At 35.3% G+C, this 20,630-nt stretch overlaps 1 protein-coding gene across 2 annotated transcripts in view; it reads left to right on the forward strand.

The window, feature by feature from the left end:
• LOC149535731 (ribosomal protein L29 family protein) overlaps window positions 1-20,630 on the forward strand; it is a 50,322-nt gene that overhangs the window by 7,774 nt on the left and 21,918 nt on the right. For both annotated transcript variants that reach the window (XM_089804799.1, XM_089804798.1), the window contains exon 3: window positions 10,534-10,691. In XM_089804799.1, coding sequence (XP_089660925.1) covers window positions 10,534-10,691 — 158 coding nt within the window. The remainder of the gene's footprint in view (window positions 1-10,533; window positions 10,692-20,630) is intronic.

The following is a 20,630-nucleotide window of genomic DNA, read 5'->3' on the forward strand; positions in this document are numbered from 1 at the left end:
CAAAGGTGTAGCTCTCCAAAAACTCTACCCATTTCAAATGTCGTCAATTAAATTTACATTGGCTATTCAAGTGTTTTAATGCTTGATGATCAATATACAAAACAATTTCCTTTGGCAAAGGATAATGCCTCCATTTCTTCAGTGCTTGAACAATGCATAGAATTCCTGATCATAAACAAAATACTTTTTATTTGCATCCTTTAACTTCTTATTGAAATATGGAATGGTCTATGAAATATGCATCATCTACCTTCTTGGCTTAGAACAACTGTGATGACATTACAACTGACATCACAATCCACTTGGAACAATTTATTGAAATCAAGGAGGGCTAAGATAGGTTGCTTAGTCACCTTTAGCATTTCAAAACTTCTTGCTGCTCCTATTGTCCATTTGAACTTTTGTCTATTGTGATCTTCCCTCTCTAACAAAATTGATAATAAATAATGAAAAATAAAAAAATAAAAATAAAAAGATTAAAAATAAATAAATAAATAAATATATATATTACAATAATCATGAGCACACTAGATACTTGTAGGTAAGCAATCTCCATGGAATGGTCATTAGGAGGAGAAACATAGAAGATGACAATATTCAGAAAAATGTCTAACACCATAAGTATCACTACCGAAGGATATTGATTGATTGAGTTATTATCATCAATTTACTAAAGAATTTTTAAGAAGACCAAGGTATTGACATCTAAGGAATATTGATTGACCAAGTCATGATCATCAATTGACTAAAGAATTATAAAGAAGACCAAGGTATCAATATCTAACTAATTAGTAAAGGAAGCTAATTCATTGGTTTCTTAACATGGTTCCTGACTTCCTAACAATGTATTGATCAATGATTGCTCTTAAATAAGAGACAACGATAAGAGTTAACAAGTTACTAACTGATGATTTATATTTAATGCCAGTGTTAAAGAGTCGATCTGGATAGCAACACTTATAATGATGAAGGGGCATAGTTCAATTCATATAAGAAATATATGTCATAGTAATGAGACTTGCTGTGAGTCGGGTTACACTTGCTGGGTCAAAATGACCTGTAACCTTGGCTTAGGGGGTCACCTTGGGTGACTCACTTGACCCTCTTGACTTGTGGGTCACGAAGCACATGACCCGGCTGCGGTTAGGCAAATCCGAACGCCAAAAAAATAAAATCTTGCTTGGTTTTATTTTTTATTTTTTATGTTTGATTCGTAGAGGCACCTCATAGGCAGAGACCATGGTTAATCAGTCATCCAGGACCTACCTTAGACACCTCACTAGGAGACATATTATAGATTATTCTGAGGCCGAGGCTGAGGATGAGGATGAGAACTAGGAGCCATAGCTATAGACTTGTTTTAACTTTTTGTTTAACATATGTTTGGAACATTTGATGATGACCATTGATGTTATGGATTTCATGGATTTTATATATCTATGTTTGCTATTTCCTGTACCTACCATTTAGTAATTAACTTTGTACTTATGTAATTGATGTATGTGATCAAATTACCTTCTATTTCATGATGTTATTGTGTCTTTAAGCTTTATTCAATAATGGGTGCATGTAATGTTCTTTAAATCCTAAAAAATTCTAATTTTCTAGGATTTTGACACTTTGTCAAGTCATGGGTGAGTGCGAGCCGGGTCACGAGTCGAGTTACCCTTGCCAAGTCAGGGCTGGGTCCGAGTCTCGTTACTTCGATATATATAGTCAGAATCATTAAAGAATAAGGGAAGGGGAATAGGCTTTATAATTGGCATAGCTAGGAAATAAGAAATTACATTAAGAGATGATGGCACCCATTTCAGGGACGGCAAAGACAGTATATCGATATATTATTTAGTATTTGATGGCATCAAATCATCTAGGATGGATATAGACAGTGCTGAGAACAGTAAAGAGGTGGTATGATGAAAAGAATAAAACCAGTAACAATTAAATTAGATGGAAGTCCAATGACAGACAAACGATCGCCAAAATATTAAGTGTTAAACAATGATTATATGAGGAGTGATACTATTTATAAAGATAGAAAAGCGATCATAAAGGTATCAGTCTATATATAGCATATGTATATATAAGAAAGATATCAGACTTCTAATCAGGAATCAGAAATATATATATATATATATATATATATATATATATATATATATAGAATAGGAATGTCCTAATAACAATACACACATTTATAGCATTTATACATATTAATAATAGTGAAATCAAAAGTATATATGGACTGACATATATGTGTGTGTGTGTGTGTGTGTGTATCTGTGTGTGTGGATTATTCTATATATTACATTTAAACATATATTAATAATATTTACCCATATATGTATGAACTGTATAGATCATAGAATATCTAAAATACAAAACATAATTTGGAATTATATAGATATTAAATATCTGTCTATCTATCTATCTATTTATCTATATACGAAAATAGGAGATTTTGAATATAAATTGAATCATACCAAAGAAAATAGAAAAGGAAGGCTGAGAGATACTGAACAAAATAGAAATAAATACATAAAAAGAAAACTCTACGACAGATATAAAGGAGGGATCCTTGATAACAGAGCAGTTCTAATCTACAAAATACAGTCTACAGATTATATATACTTTTTATATCGTAACAAGTGTGTCCTAAGCCTAGAAATTCTAACCATCATCGTTATTTTTACTCAAGATATACCAATTCAATATCTATAATCTTATACAGAACCTATACCCAAATCCCATTACTATTTGAATTATAGAAGAGAAGCTGTAATGTTACCAAGGAGGGACTTGTATAAATCCAAGCAATGGATATCTGTCCCAAGATAAGATACTGGTCAATGTTTCTGAAGCCTTGAGGGCAAGGCCCAAGATGGGATATGGACTTGGACTTGTAAACTTTGAGGAAATCCATTGTAGTTGATATTTAAGCAACTTGGTTAACACCTACTCCTTCAGCCAATAAGATGAATAGTACTGAGATTGGATATAGGGGTATTAATGTTACATATAGATAAATTGACATGATTAAATGAATTAATAATTATTATTTATAAATATCCTCACTTGACTTATTGTATTTAGACCATGCAATGTAGAGTTTGTATCAAATATGTAATATTATGTCTAACCTATCATGGGATTACATCTATCCCTCTTCATTGTCTTGGTTAGATATGCACAAACAATTCTGAAGTTTCTAATGAATTTCCTGTAAAAACTAGCCAAGCCATGGAAAGACCTCACCTTAGTAACAGTCCTTGGGGAAGGCCATTCTAGAATGACCACCTTCTTTCGGCCCATTTTGAGACCGTCTGGTAAGGCATCAAACCCTAATGATACTAATTCCCTTATTTAAAAAACTATATTTCTTCATGTTAATCAAAAGTTTTCCTCTCTTAGCTTTGTAGAGACTCTACAAATATGCTATAAGTGCTCATCTAGTGTGTTATTGAAAATCAAAATATCATCTGAATACACTATCTAATTTGCCCAGAAATTCCTTTAGCATCATGAGTTGCATGAATGTGCCATTGGTTAGTCCAAAAGGCATGACTGGCCATCATATAGGACTTTTTTTAATCTTTAAGGTGGCCTTCCATTCCAAATTGGTGATAACTCACTCTTGAGGTCTACCTTCATGATATATTGAGCTCCACTTAAGCATTCCATAAGGTTATCCATCATCAATAGGGAAAATTTGTATTTAATTGTTATCTTGGTCATGGTAGTAGAGTTTGTACACATCCTTCACTCGCCATCCTTCTTTGGTGCCAGTACTGTAGGTACCGCAAATGGACTCAAGTTCTTCCGAATGAAATCTTTTTCTCAACAATTCTTGAACTTGTTTTGTTCAACTCCTCATTCTTTGCCAAACTCATCCTATGGGCTGCTTGATTTTGCAAAGGTATTTGGGATTGAGTCTATCAGATGATTGATCTTCTTTACTAGTGGTAATCCTTTACAAGCGTTATTGGACAAAATGTCCTGAAAGTCATTCAATAGACCTGAAACCTGTACTGGCACTTCTACTATCTTCTATATCCGCGAAACATGCATTCAAGTCTTCAAGAAATTTTCTCCTATTAACAAAGCATACGCTAGCACTTCTACGTACTTTTTTTTTGCCTTCATTAAGGGTTTCAGTAAATGATGAATTTAATCCTTTGTAGAGAATATGTGTTTGCATGACCATCATTTATAGCATGCTTGTCGAACTGCCATGGCCTCCTCAATAACATATGATAGGCATCCATGGGTATGACATCGTAGAGTACCTCATTATGGTAACTGCCAATCCAGAACTTCACCAAGCATTGTTTATTGACTAGAACTTTGTGGTCATTCTACAATGAGGCAATCCAATATCGATGTGGGTTTCTCTCTCTTCAACTTTAATTTTGTGACCGTCTCTTTTGTTACTAGATTTTCAGTGCTTCCACCACCAATAATCATGTCATAACACTTATCCTTACACTTGCATCTAGTGCAAAACAAGCTTTTCTTCTAATTGGATTCTTTTTCTTCAATTAACAAGATTCTTCTAACAATGATGGTTTTCCCCTCTCAGCATCATGAGAGTGCTCTGTATTTGTAACTTGTGCATGGCCTTTAGTTCTTCTATCTATCCTTCCTTGGTGTGGTCGGCATCTATAGGTTTGATGTCCTTCGTCACAACACTAGAAATAAGCTCCTCTAAAGCCACCTCTCCTAGATCCTTGTCTAGACGTTCCTCTTCCTCTTCCTCTTTGTTCTCCATTGTTTTGATCATGGAGCTGGTTGAAACAACCATTCCTCTTATATCATTTGGTACCTACATCTTCATTTTTTCTTTGCCCCTCATTTCGATTCCCAAAGGATCTTCCACCATCCCTTCTTCCTTGATGTTGCGCTCTTTGCTTGACTTCAATTCTCTTATTCAACTTCTCTTCCACCCTTTAATAAAACTAATACGTATACTTTGTATTGGTCATTTGACCAGGGTTAGCTCATCTGGAATGCTTGGCCTTAACCTATTATAAGGTAACGAACAACCTTTTCTTTCTTGGCCTCTGCATGGCCTGGTATGATAATTATTTTATAAAAATCCTTTGTATACTCCTTGGTAGACTTGCTCCCTTGTCTTAACCCTATAGTTTGTTTAACAAATCCAACTCATAATCTATTGGAATTAGTTTCTCAATTATCTGACTCCACTTGGTGTTCTTACCCTTTCCTATTTCTTTCTAGTCGGACCTCCTTCCACCAAATACTAGAATGACCCGGCAACTTTTTCTTTGGAAACACGTCTCAATTTGGATCCTCTATCTCCTTGTACTCAAAATATTTCTCCATTTCATTTATCTAGTCTATAAGCTCTCATGGGTTTAAAAATTTAAAGCAATAGAAAACCTTAATCTTGGGTCTTTTTCCTATCTCCGAAAGGGCCCTTAATAGCTCGACTTGATTTTGATCTTCAACTTCTTTTCCTTCATCCTTATATGGATCTTCAACCGCTTCTTCCTTTTCACTTTCTTCCCTTCTACCCACTTTGAATCCTTATCTCAGCTCTTCTTGTAACACATGGATCTGTCTCTAGAAGGGCTTTGAAATCCTCGTCTAGGAGAGCATTTCTTCTACCACACACACCGTGTATCACTCTGGGAGGCATCTTGACGTTGAGCCAACAACCACATGCCCTTATGTGAACTGCCTCACAATCGATGCTCCATCCACACACTTAGGATCAACCTCCTTTGATATCACTGGATGAGGGTAGAAAACTCAAGACACTAGTGGATTCATATGGTGGAAGCCGAAAAATATGGCATAGAACTTCTGCGCCGTAGACTTTTTAAGAACATGTATTTAGGTGATCTAGAGAAGGTGTTGATAAATGTAAATGAAAATCGTATGATACCTAGGCCATGAAACTATGACATAAATATGATGGGGAGAAATAATGTCCCTCTTTTTCCTATTGTATTCATTGAAGATCGCAAGAGATTTAATAAATTGAAATCTGTCAGAAGGAGAAATGTGGACTTCCTGATGTACATTCTTCATGTTAGATACCCTCCTGGGTATGACTGGATTGATCAGTTTATGAAGGAAGATCAAGTTGGCATATGGGAGGATGTAGGAAACATCAATCTCAAATTCATTTAGTCAAATGATCCTTATGACGAAATATCGGATTCTAATACTCTTTCTCAGTAATCTGACTTCTAGCCTGTACTTCTATTTGTAAGGTAAAGAAGGACTGTTAATAAATTATTTCCTTCATGTCTATGCTTAAGTTGAAAGGTCGACTAATATTTCTGATATCATTTATGAAAATGGGAAGTTTAATGATAATAATTGTCATATTTAGAGATATTCAAAATTTTTCCTTTTGTACTAATTGACTTCAAAATATTAGCCAGCAGGAGATAAGTTTTTCTGAATATGGAGCATACTTTTATCTTTTTAACAACTTGTTTGTAGCTAAATTTAATTTTCAGGTTCTATTCACAAGGACTTCTCAAGAGCAAAGCTTTAAATTTGGAAATCAAAAGCAGTTGCTACAATTGGTTAAATTATTCTGAGAAAATTATGTAAGGGCTATGCCAAGGATGCCTATCCATCTCCGATCTTTGGTGCCCAATTGAGATGGGTCTTTAATTTACACATAATCCTGAGCTTCATGGCCTATTACCTACAAAAAAAGAAGCAAGAGGCTTATTAACATCCCCCAACTCCCACCTGTCATGCTGTGCCAAAATTAGGGTTAGCAGCCCTTAATTAATAGAAATCAGAGTCTTGGGCAATTAGATTCAATAAGGATGACCAATTTACACTAAAAGAAAATAGCGTTAAAAAGGGGTCGACTTAGATTGAAGAAAACAGTTTGAAGGATTATTTAAAGAAGGCTGACCTGGATTAAAGGGAATTAAAATGGTAGTGGTTATTAAAGGAGAGCCAACTGAGACTAATGAAGGCACCACTCAGCCTTGGAAAAGTGACCATTGCTAAGGGAAAAACAGCATTATTTAAGGGATGCTGTTTTGTTTGAATGGGAAGTCTCAAAGGAAGGTCAAATCAATTGGATGGGCACCGACCAAAGGATCAAGAAAACAAAGTGATTTTGTAAGATTGAAGAAGATTAATCAGCATTCAAGCTAATAAAAATTATAAACTTGGAAATTAATATATATCACACAGCAGATTCTATTCTAGTCAGATATTGTGGTATGAATATATGTACTATCACACAATTTAGCTAACTCGTCATACATCTTTATTTGATAAGATGTATGAGTTTTTGTAGATATTTTATTTCTTTCAATGCATGATTAATATTAAATAATGAATTAGGAATGTATGATAAATGTGGATGGAGATTTCTTTAAGCTTATAGCCAATTCACCACCCCATTATGGTGGGAAGGCAGGGCATATGACAAGAGTGCGAGTAACATAAATGTGCATTCGAATAGTGTTAACCGAAGGAGGGGCTTGGAGGTGGAATGGCGGGTGCCTTTAAGGTGATCTTGGGCTATTTGGATAGGCTCAATGCGACTTCTGTGAATTCCTAGGTGCTTCAGAATGAAGATGGGCTCTTGGAAAAAGCCGCAAGCGAATCTCATGTACATTGTGAGTATTACAATAATGATTTTAATTCATGTATTGATAACTAACCTAGTTGTAGGCTCTAAATCAAGATGTTAATCCAGACCTAATTTTGGAATTCTAGGACTAGTTAAGTCCTAATAGGGCGCGTTACACCATTAAATTGAACTAGAAACATAACAGGATTTAGCATTTAAGGAAGATACAACCTGTTTTCCCATCAAATGTTTAACCCCACCCAGCTTTCTTCACAAGCCTTAATAATACATTTAGCTACTAAAGCAATGCCCTGAATTCTGAGGTAGGTCTTTTAGCCCCAAGGCCCCCATTTCCTTAGGTGAACAGCATCACGACCAATTAACAAAATGCCATTTTCTATTAGCTTTTCCATCAGATCAGAGGAAATCCTTCAATAGCTTTTGTAGCTTCTGAAAATGTTGATTAGCAAACAACCAAACAGAAGAAAAGTACACAGAATGAGAGGCTATTGCATAGTGCACAATTGGAACTCTGCCAGCAAGAGCAAGAATATGGGTTTTCTATCTATGGTGTTTTTTTGGTATAGCCAATCACATGTATACTTAAAAGAGGAGAGATAGCAAACGGGATCCTTAGATACTTCCCAACTTTATCTGGACCCAACCCCTGCCAATCTTTACTTTTAATTCACCCTGGAGGAGAAGGGTTCCAATTGAGAATGGATTATTTACTGGAGGAATTTTCAACCCTGCAGGCTAGAGAGAATATGTTCAACCTATCCAAATATTAATGAAGTTACTCTCATCTATCTCCACAAAAAATAGTAGTGTCATCAGTGAATTGGGTATTGATCAAAGCCTCATAATTGGGTGGAGAAATGAGATTGGCTCTCAAAACATGATACAAAGCATCTGCAGAAAGAGCAAAGAGAGCCAGAGCTTCAAGGCAGTATCGCCCGATTGACATCTGAAGAAGAATGGGATCAGACAGGGAGCGATTATATAAACTCGGATAGAAAATCTTTGAATAAAGCATTGATGCTCACTTAGCATATCTAAGACAAAATTTACTCAATTCTATCATAAGCATTTTCACAGTTCAATAAGATCATTGGAGCATTCTGATTGCTTTCCCTGGCCCAGTGCATGCTTTCCCAACTAGAAATCAGATTCACCATCCTGACAAAGATAACTCTAACCAAAATATTAGTTAATCTAGCCAGTAGCTTTGTCAAGATTTTGTTGGACACATTTAATAATGTTATAGCCACAGGTCTCCAATCCTTTATCTCAGAGTTGTCTTCATCTTTAGCAATGAGTTTGGTAATATCTCTATTATTATCTCTCAAGGAACCAAGCTGAGAAGCCTCTAATGAACTTCTACCATATCATTACATATCCAGCCTATCTTGGATTTGTAGAACTCAATAGGAAGTCCATCACTTCCGAGGGATAGGGATATTCTATTCTGAAAAGAGCCTATGGTATAATTCAATTTGACTGTAATATCCATGTCTAGAAGGGCAACATCGGATTGAGAAGTTTTCTGAGGAACAATTTTTTGCAAAATGCTCTAATTTCTCCAGCCTTTGAAGAGTTTTCAGAATAGAACCGGGATTGATAAAAGGAGGCTGTCTCCTTCATGAACTATGGTTCATCAGAGGAGGTACCTATATATTCCACTGCAGCTTTTATCTTGGATTTGATACTCTAGTATCCGATTGTTTATTTTTTGTTGTCCAGATGCTCTTGTAGCCCTCCTACCTCTTTAGTCTTCATTTTATATTTATTAACTCCAATGAAGGGAAGACCAGCTAATTTACTCCTCATGAACCTTTGACAAAATTTTAGTAAAAAATGATATTCCAAGGGATAGGGATATTCTATTCTGAAAAGAGCCTATGGGATAATTCAATTTGACTGTAATATCCATGTCTAGAAGGGCAACATCGGATTGAGAAGTTTTCTTAGGAACAATTTTTTGGCAAAATGCTCTAATTTCTCTAGCCTTGAAGAGTTTTCAGAATAGAACAGGGATCGATAAAAGGAGGCTGTCTCCTTCATGAATTATGGTTCATCAGAGGAGGTACATATATATTCCACTGCAGCTTTTATCTTGGATTTGATATTCTAGTATCTGATTGTTTATTTTTTGTTGTCCAGATGCTCTTGTAGTCCTCCTACCTCTTTAGTCTTCATTTAATATTTATTGACTCTAATGAAGGGAAGACCAGCTAATTTACTCCTCATGAACCTTTGGCAAGTAAAAAATGATATTTTTTCACTTCATCTTACTGGGCTTGCAGAAATCTATTTCAAGTATCGAAGTATTGCTGGTCTTTGAAGAGCACTTCTGACTCGAAAAAATTAGCAAGCTTGAGAACTTGGTTGGGATGGCTAGAGCTTAATAACACAAACTGCTTAACCTGGGTTATATTTAATTGTATTGCTTGTAAAATGAAATCTACCATGATCATTTTTATCCTTATGTAGTTGAGAAATTCTCTACGAATTACAGGCACAACCTTTCATCAAACTACACTTACAGGCTCCATGGAACCTATGATGCCTTATCATTTTGATCCTGCAGTCTCTTTGGATTGGTCTGGTTTATTTTCCAATCTCTGTCCTAACTTGGAGTGCACCGATTGCACTGCACTCTTCCTTCAACCCTTTGCTTGACTCTTTTGAGGCTTAATTGAAAGGGGTTGGCTTCTGTATATCTTCTTATCCTTCTCTTTTTTCCTCTATATTTTTAAATATTCATTTGGGCTGATTTTACAATAGCATTATATTTTGATGGTTAGAAGATATATGTAATGCATGTGTTCTTTTTATTCCTATTTTGTACATGTGCAAATTTTGCTCTTTCCTTAACTGTAAGCATTCTTTTTTGATTTGTTTTTTTGTCCATTACAAGATCATGACAAAATGTAACAACTATTTTCATTAATTAGGTCGTGGTTGGAAGGCCTCTGAGCTACGGCTCAAGTCATGGAATGATCTGCAGAAACTCTGGTATGTTCTTTTGAAGGAGAAAAATATGCTGATGTCTCAGCGGCAGATGATGCAGGCTCAGAACCTGCGTTTCCCCAATCCAGAGAGGTGTTCCAAGGTTAGTAAGAATTTATTAGCAGAAAAGTCTAGTTTCCCCTGATCATTAGGATGATCCGTCTTTTAGAATTTGCATTGCAGTTGCATATGAAGACATTTTGAAAGAGTAAAGTTTTGTGGCATGGTATTTTTTGATAATATGTCTTCAAATTGTATTTCTAGTTATTTTTCAAAGTAAATGTAATTTTCTTTTATGAAAAAGATGTCGAAGGTCTATAATCAGGAATACCAGTTAGTTACTTTCAAAAGAAAAGCAATCCTCTCATCATGTTAAAAACTTAAATGAAGAAAAGTACTTGCTTATTCAACGCAGTAAATATATTTACTGCAAGGTTTTAGAAAATTTTAAATATTTTGGTGAATCAGGATTGACCTTTGAGCTATATGAGTCCCTAGTTACCGGATTCGTGCATTTACCCTCGGATCCGGATTCGGATCTGTGTATGGATCCTTGAGGATCCGGTGGATTCGTAAGGATTACGGATCCACAGGCAGGATTACGGATCCTGCCCGGATCCTTGAGGATCCACGTGCGGATCCGTGTGAATCCGCGGCAGGGTCCAAAAAAATTTGCAAAAAAGTGCGCCTAGCCTCATTTTTTAATATATATATTTTTTTGTAAAGGCTCTAAACCCTAAAAACAACCCTCTAAATCACAATGCAAGTTCATTTACTATCTATAATCATGAATGTGTTGATTTTCTTTATAATCATGAAAATAGATTAATTATCAATGTCATTGATCAAGTATACTAGATTCATAGATGCATACCATGAAATGATTTAGTTTTAGAATTATGTATATTTCTCTTATTTTTTAGTATATATAATGCATATATATATATATATATATATATATATATATATATATATATATATATATATATATGCACGAATCCTCCACGAATCATAATTGGGAAAATAAAAAATCCCCGAATCCACGGATCCGATTCCGTGCCCGAATCGGATTCTTGTCATGAATCGGCAACTAAGGCTGTATCTAAAACATTTTGGGGCTTTCGTGTTAAATGGCATGAAACAAAGCTCTTTGTGCATAAGGGATCATGTAGCATCCAACATCAGTCTTTACATACAATTTCATTTGAGGCTATTGCCATTCTTTTAACTTTTCACCTTTGTTGTGGTCAGCAATAGTGGTATGTGTTGGTGTAATTAAATATTCACTAATTACACTCAAAGCTTACTTTGGATAATGCATTGCATAGTAGTTTGCTTATGAGACACTTAAGAGTTTGCAGCTCTTCGTGATCTTTTATTTGCATCACAGGTTTTCCAAAGTTTCCTTCTTCAACTCCATATAATTATGCATCAGAGAAAATACATGCTTGGAGTAGACCAACAGAAAAAGGACCCTCATTTTATTAATAGTACTATTGTGGCACCATCCGATTGCAAATTTGAGTCAAATGCTAAAGTTGAATGGCTCACTAAAAATACTATGGCTCTTCAAACATGGAGAAAGTATATTTCACTTGATCTCATTTTTCACATTGATGTAATGATGGGCTTCTTAATCACTTTGGAGAAAGGGAACTGTAAACAATGGAGTGATCTCATTCTCACTCATCTCATTGGGTAGAATCTATTGCCCTATTTGAATAATGAAGTTGGTTGTCTTGATAATGATTGAGATTATGGTATTTGGAGAGTGTCTCAGACTACATTTTTGAACATGATGATGATGACTTGATGTAGTCACTTGTTGGCTTCTGGGATTATCATGCTCGCTGGACTTACATTTGGAGGTGTATGAAGAGCATGATTCACAACCATCTTTCAATCCTCTTCTTTTCAACTCCAATGCGCCTCTTCATTCTTCAGAGAAGATAATACATGCTTGTAATCCTTTGGAGGAGATTGTAGATGCTTCAAATGTTCCTAATTTTTAAGGTGAGATCACACATTCATCTTTTGTTAATAAATCCCAGTGAGTCATTGCAAGAGATATCTATGTCTTCTTGATTGGGATTCCTACTTGCCAGATATTGGTGCATTGTTTGCGAAGTCTCACATTTCAGGTTTGGGAGACACATTTGAGAGAGTCTCTTCTCTTTGATGACAACTTCATCACAGGTGGAGATACCTCTTCACCTTCTTTGGAGATTGATATTCATGAGTTTCTTTCCTCACTTGATATGTCACATTGCTTGGTTCAGGTTAATCATGGTTATGCAATGGATTCTTTGGGCTTAAAGAACACCTTTCAGTTTTCAAGGACATTTATATTTGATGATAGTTGTGACATCAAATGTTATCACTTCATCTTTGTCTTTGGAGCTTGTTCACAATCAGTTTCCATTGGTTCCTTGCTTGTTACCTTCTATTGTGATTGGGCATGATCCTAATTGGCTTGTGCATCTTTAACATCCAAGGACAGGGTGACATGTGAGAAGAGTTGAAAGACATCATCATCATACTTCATATGGATTTCACTTCATAGTTCCTATCCAAAATGAGAAATATTGCTACATTTGTACTTGGTCTCTCCTCTTCCCAAGGGGAGAATGTTGTTTTTTAGGCACTAGACTATGTTTTGTCTTTAAAGATTTGCCATTTTGGGAGGACATTATCCATTATGTATCATGTCTCCTTTCCTTCCTACTGAGGGATAATTGATTGTATATACATGATGTATGTAGTTCTTGGTGGTCTAGAATCTTCAATCCATGCATCTTGTGTATTTTCATCTCTCTTTCTAGAGGCGAGTTTTTGTTGATGATTTGTAGCTTCTGTCGGATAAGTCCAATCAATGCAATTAAATCATTGAGTAAACTACTGTTATCTATCTTTTCCTTATTATGTGAAATATTGATATATATTTGTGAGATAATCATATATATATTACACACACACACACACACACACACACACACATTTATATATTATTCTTGTATTTTTGATTACCTAATAAATATATATTGATAATTACTCACCATTTGTTGCAGGTTATCGAACTGCAGAAATCAATAGCATTAATTGACTGTATGTTGTTATTAATCAAATAAACATTATTATCAAACCTGATACAATTTATGCCTCTGTATTTCCTTGCTGGCACGCAACTGAGATTAGTTATTAACATATAATACATTGTCTAATGAATGGGTGGCACTGATTGGTGAGGGAACATGCCTCACGTAGAGGCATTTCCCTATGTGAAATATATATATATCTATTGAATCTTGGAACATACAGAAATCAGTTAGTACTACTACAAGTGTATGCAGAGATTAACATATATATATATATATATGTATGATTCTCTTCTTAAATAACAATTTCATACTCACGAGTTGTGTTACATCCCAATTTTTGGCTCAATTTAAAAATATTCAAATAGGCGTTGAGGTTTCATGTGAAGTCAGTTTATAGGTAAAATTAGTTAAGATAACATGAAATAATAAGATGGTTAATCATTATAATTTCATATGAAGTTGGCATGCTAGTCAACTGTTATGACGATGTTTTAATGTTATCTTGGAAAGTTGGTTATTCACCATGAACTCATGGAAAGTGAAATGTTGGTTAGCGGTTATGATGGTAATAACTAATAACTGTTATGGCAATTATGGTTATACTGAGGAATATGACATTATCATGGATAATTTCTTCGCTCTAGGAGCACGTCAAAGGGGGGAAGCATTGCCAGAAAGGAGTTGGGAATGGGGGACATCATCTAGCATTGAGCAAATAGGTGGGAGTCCTAAACCACCATGACCAAGGATGAAATGACTAGACAAGCAAGAAGAACAAAGGATGACCATGAGCTAATCGGTTAAACAATTATAAAAAGAGGCATTAAAAGTAACTTAAGTAAGAGTAAAACTTTCATCATTTCCTCACTCTTTGCAATCCTACATACCTTAACATAAGTATCGCTTGTCTATACTCATACTTTTGTGGGTATGAAATATGTACGTATGCATACACACACACACACACACAGATATCTGTGTGTGTGTGTGTGTGTGAAATAATCATTAGCATACACATATGTGTATTTGTATGTATGCAAATATATATACCTACATATCATATGACAAAGGCAAGTATGAATATATGGTAGGTGATACTTTTATACCAAGATACCTTAATATAAGTATATTTCCTCACTCTTTGCAATCCTACATACCTTAATATAAGTATCTCTTGTCTATACTCATACTTGTGTGGGTATGAAATGTGTACGTATGCATACACACACACACACACATATATCTGTGTGTGTGTGTGAAATAATCATTAGCGTACACATATGTGTATTTGTATGTATGCAAATATATATACCTACATATCATATGACAAAGGCAAGTATGAATATATGGTAGGTGATATTTTTATACCAAGATATGTTTAGATAAATCTTTTTGCACCATGCTTTTATAATCTTTTCCATGGCGTGGGCATAGTCCTTAATTTTTTTTGTTGCTTGATCAACCTTATCATCACCACCTCATGGCATCGGGCTAATAGTTTATATATTTATTCATTTTTGAATTTTTAAAAGAACAAGGCAATCTTGCAACATTTGCACCGCGTCCATTGTGATTCTAACTGAACCACGTGGGAGGCCTTACCATCTTGGCCAATACAAGTTTATAATGTGTTTTATGATCCCTGCGGGTCAAACTCTTTTCAAGACGATATTCATTGTTCTCTCTCTATTCTTCTGCAACATTCCGAGCATTGAGAATTATTTGCACTATAATATTGATGCGTATCACATTGAGGTGGTGTGATTGAAGCCATTTCTAGAGTCCGAGCTTGTAAGTTTAGGCTGTGTATTGTTCATCGACCCAATCAAAGTATTAGTGTCGGGTTGTTTTTCTTTCACCAAGATGGAACTCTAAAACTTTCCAAATTTTAATATCATGTTTATAAGATTGCAAAAGCAGTACTCTGATTTGTTGCAGAAACAACATGAGCCTTCATCAAAGCTAGCCAGACACGAGTTCCTCCAAAAGAAGTTTACAGGCTCCAAGAGGAAAATAAACAGTTTGAGACTCAACTTACAAGATTTAGCAATGGGAAGCTGGTTCGTATTCAGAAATATCTGAGTTCAAACAGGGCACGTGATTACTCCAAAATGGTTGTCAAGGATGAAAGAATACATCAGAATAAAATGCTTGTAATCAAAATAATTATATGCAGAAAAGTCATGTGTAAACAGTTATTCATCAGGCAGCAGTTAAAGACGAAGGCTATCTAATGATGTAATTCTGCAAATCAACCAGTAAGAGGATTTTATAGCAGAGACACGACATTGTGCAGTATTAATCGCAATTATAAAGGAAGTTGATATATTGAGCAGTAACGTTAATACAGCAAATTGCCAAGAAAAGGACAAAGTTTGATGTCTCCAGTATACAGCGAACTTAAACAAATATCAGTGGCGGGTGTGAATTTTAGGGAACAATGACAATTAAAGCAATAGTCAGAAGCGTCAAGTTGGAACCATTCAAGTATGTACAGATCAGAATCAGCATACCCTTATGACTAAGTTCAAATAAATACATAGCATCCTGTGCAGGCCTAACATGGCAAAGACCAGCAAATATGATCTTAAGTCAAGCAATAACAAGTATAATGATGGAAACTGAGTCTATGATAATTACGAATGATGTGTCTTTTACACGTCACCAAAGAAGCACAGTATTGCTGTCAATCGATTTACCATACACAGCAATCAAGAAATACAACCATGTGTTTCATAGAATATCCAATCTGCCAGATCATCTTGAGAGTTACAGTGCTGGAATTGAAGGTGCTGCAGAGCAATGTTGTGTGTACATACTCACAATCCCTCATCTCACACAGTGACTCCCCATTGCACTGATGCCTGCTCTTCAACATCCAGTGACTTTCTCACATTTTTTGAAGACATTGGTGGTCAAAGCAGACTTCAAAGGAAGTGATTTTCCCAGAAATGTCAAATTTGGAACAGCCAAACCGAACAGGGATTCCAAGTTTTATTTGGACATCTGGTGAAGGGTTTAAATTATAGTGATTATGTGTTTTCTCTTAATAGCAACATAGAAGATTCGATACCTGTGTGAAAGAAGAAGCAATTAATTATCCACATAATGATACTTCTTATCGCGTGTTATTGGTTTAGAAAAGTACGAGATTATTAGAAGCAGCGACAGGAGTATATAAGATCGCATAGGAAGGAGTTACGAATGCAAGTCCCACAGAACGAGTGTTCCAGGATTGCCAGTATCAGATTGATGCTGTGATAGTGTGTATTATGAAGACGAGGGAAGTGTTTAGTCATATGTTTCTGATTACGAAGCTTTTACAACATTCGAAGTTCCCAATCAAACCTACAGATTTGAAGAAAAGGCGCGCATGAGAAAGACTTTTCAGAATCCGTAGCATGTGTCTGAGCCTTGCTGGATATGTTTGTCAGAGTTTTGGATATATTTGAGGCTGGGAGAATGCATCTTCCTTTAATTTTGCTTGTATCTAATGTTTTCCGTGTCTGTTGCAAGGTTAGGAGCGCATACGCGAGTGAAAGGAGAAGCATCATACAAGTTGCTGAGCAAACTGCGCTATTATTGAAGGCATACGAGATGCATCCACATGATAACCAGTCCAGATAGGAGTTCTCGTGGGAGGCAAAGTATGGATTTTCTAGGGAAAATCCATCGCGGATATGGAGCAAAAGATTCTCATGTATGGTGCAAATTATTCTAAACATTTAGGTTACCGCGTGGGAAAATTACACACAAATTTATAAATCACCCATCATATTAAAGCAGCATTACATTAAAGTTTTAATATTGGTGGTTATTAGTTACGAAGAGGTGTGATGGTTAAATATACCCTTCCATTTATTATAAAGAGGAGGTGTGAAGGTTGAGAGACTTAATACAATATTCATTCTTATTTTTAATTTTTTTTACCTATCCTATACCCATGATGTATTATATTCTTTTAATTGGCGGAGAAATAAATTTTTGAACTAAGCCTGCGGATGGTGGATTTTCGATTGAATTCTTGTGTGAGTCTGGAGTCGAGTTGTATTGGATGGATCATCCGTAAGGAGTGTCTCCAGTGCGATTTTATTTCCGGATCAGTAAGAAGTATTTATTTAATTTATTTTAGAGTTCTAAATTAAGTTGTGTCCTTTATAAGTGTATTTTATTATTTTCTATAAATATTTTAATATTTAGATAAGTGGACCGGGTCATTATTGCATTTTAAATTTGATAAACGTAAATATTGTGAAATATTTTATTGTTTTCGTATTTATGTCTAATTTGTCGCGACTGGAGTTGAAGTACATTTTAGACTAATTTAAATTGCGTTTATATAATTGATCCGTTGCATCTGAATTATTAAAAGTTTAATATATTGAACTTTATAAAGTTGTACATTTTCAACTAATAATTTTGACTCTATTGCCCATTTAATTAAGCACTGGTCTTTCAGTCTTAATTCATAATCCATATGCTGGCAAATGTTTCATTTCTCGCCTTAGAGGAATTAATATATTCATTTGTTGCATTAATCTATATTTATTCTTTATTTAAACATTACTTCAATCATTTACTTTTGTTCTCAGTTCATAAATTGCAAGTTTAAAGTTTTCCTATATTTTTTGCCATTTGGAAAACTTTTATTGTATTTGTGTTCTAATCGATCTGCTTTAAGCATCTTGGATTTGAGGTTATTGTCCAGGATTAGGTACACCCACCTTGGTTTTGCAGAGCCGAAAGCGTAGGGGATTTGGATTGCATTGATCGATCCCGTCAAGTTGGCCTTAACCGGATGGACATCCCAGCATCGAGCAGGCAAGGCTCGTAGGATTCCAATCTGCGGTTTTGGGAACCAACACACTGAATACTTTAGACCGATATCAAGAATTAGGTCATGCATTTGTTTCCTTGTATTCATTATGCCATGTCTTTCGTATGTGATATGTCATGATTATCAGTCCTGAATGATTTATTCAATACCTTGTCATTCATATGAGTTACGTCATGATTATTAGTCATGTTTAATACTTTAATTCTTGTTGCAAGATTCAAGGATGCACATGATTCGTTGAACTAAAATAATCTTATATTGATTTGTTTATGCATTCCGGATATTACCTGTAAGATGAAAAAATATGGATCACTAGGGTTTAGAATAATGCACATGAAAGAAACCCTAAACCCATATTTTATACAAATACATTTGAATTGTAAGGGGATGGAATGTAAATTTGGAAATGCTAATATGGAAATGAAGACATGAAAATTCTTACCTCCGGAAAAGAACTTGCTGAAAACCCTATCAAACAGTCATAGAAACTGTTGATTTCCGTGTATCTTGATTGAAAATGTGAGATCTACAAAACCCAAAAATCATTTTCTTTTCTTTTAGGTCAACCTTGACCCAAATAGCGGGGCACAATCTTACCCTAGGGCACAATCTTACCCCTCACTGAAGGTCATCCTTGACCTGAAAGTTGACCTTGACTTGCACTACTTTGATGGAAATTCTGTTCGTAGACCCCGAAAGTTCGGCGAAAAGGGAACTCAAATTTGCACTGATACTTGTTATCCTACACTTGAATCTACAAGAAAAAAGGGTTTTTTGTTTGGATGAGGGGTTTGCCTTCATCAAACCCCAGTTTAGAATCAACCTTAATAATGGAATTGAAATAAAGAATGCTAGCAAGTAGTGGAAGTAAATTTAACAATGAAGCTATAATATTCAATAGATATGCGATTGTATTTGAAATGTAAACAAGTATGTTGATATGAAAGCTTGAACATAACATTAACAAATGTAAATCAAAACCTCCATGATTGTATGCTTGGAATCCACCTTGAGAGAAGAATGAATAAATCTTGAAGATGAACAAAGGATCTTGAAGGAAGATCACACCACCATGATGGTTAGATCTAGGCTTTTGAATGATGAATCTTGAATGTTTGAACCAAATCCCTTCAAAGGCTTGAATGCTTGAATCCTTAATCTTCAATAGAGAACTTGAATAATGACTTGGATGCTTCCTTGAAAATGCTTGACGAAATGCTTGATCATGAAAAGTGCATATCTCCTCATAAAAAGTGGATGGAAACTTGATAGAAAGTGAATGATCAAAACTTCATAGTGAGTGGGTGTAAAAATGAGAGCGAAAGGCTTCCTTATATAGCGATCTAGGGCACAAGCTTCTAGAGAGGCCGACATTGGAGTATTAAATCCCATTTAATCTTAACCCCTAGAAATGGACTTAGATTAAATGCAATTTAAGAGTTTACCATTCTGACATCCGAAACAGCCAACCTGGAAGTGGGAAAAGGAAACTTTTCAAAACTTGATATCTCGAAACCTCTGAAACTTGAAATTTGGACCTGGGGTCAGGGTCGAGGTTGCTCTTGACCCATCAATTCGTCATTGACCAAGAAAGTCAAAGTCTTTAGTTTCTCAAAGAAAGTTGTCAGAAAGAGGCTGGAAACAAGGAGAGAGAAGCAAAATAGGGGGGAAACAGCGAGATCCATGCAAAGACTTAATCAAGGCACTTGACATGACCCCAAACCACTTACTCGGAAGGCTAAACGCTCTTAACATGGAAGTGCTTCCATTTTAAGACAATACATTAAGCCCCCACTTTAGCAAGTGTATGGATTCAATGCAAACGCTTGGTAAAGGAGAGGAAAGAAGAGATCCAAGTGGATTCGCAACGAGATAAAATAACACTTAGCTAAGGACACAAGCCCTCAGGCTAAGGATTCTAACTCAACACACACGTACGAGGGTGCTAAAAAAAAAAAGAAAAACAAAGACAAAGCTAAAAGACACAAAAAGAGGGGTTAGTACTAAAACAAACCCAAATCAACTAGTAAAGGAAACCTTGCTAAGAAATGCTTCCTATACTAATATCATATTTGGAAAGCTATCATAAAAGCATAAATGATTACAT

The sequence above is a fragment of the Cupressus sempervirens genome, chromosome 10, assembly GCF_028749045.1.
Source record: "Cupressus sempervirens isolate cs-2001-9-10 chromosome 10, ASM2874904v1, whole genome shotgun sequence".
Taxonomy (NCBI): Eukaryota; Viridiplantae; Streptophyta; class Pinopsida; order Cupressales; family Cupressaceae; genus Cupressus; species Cupressus sempervirens.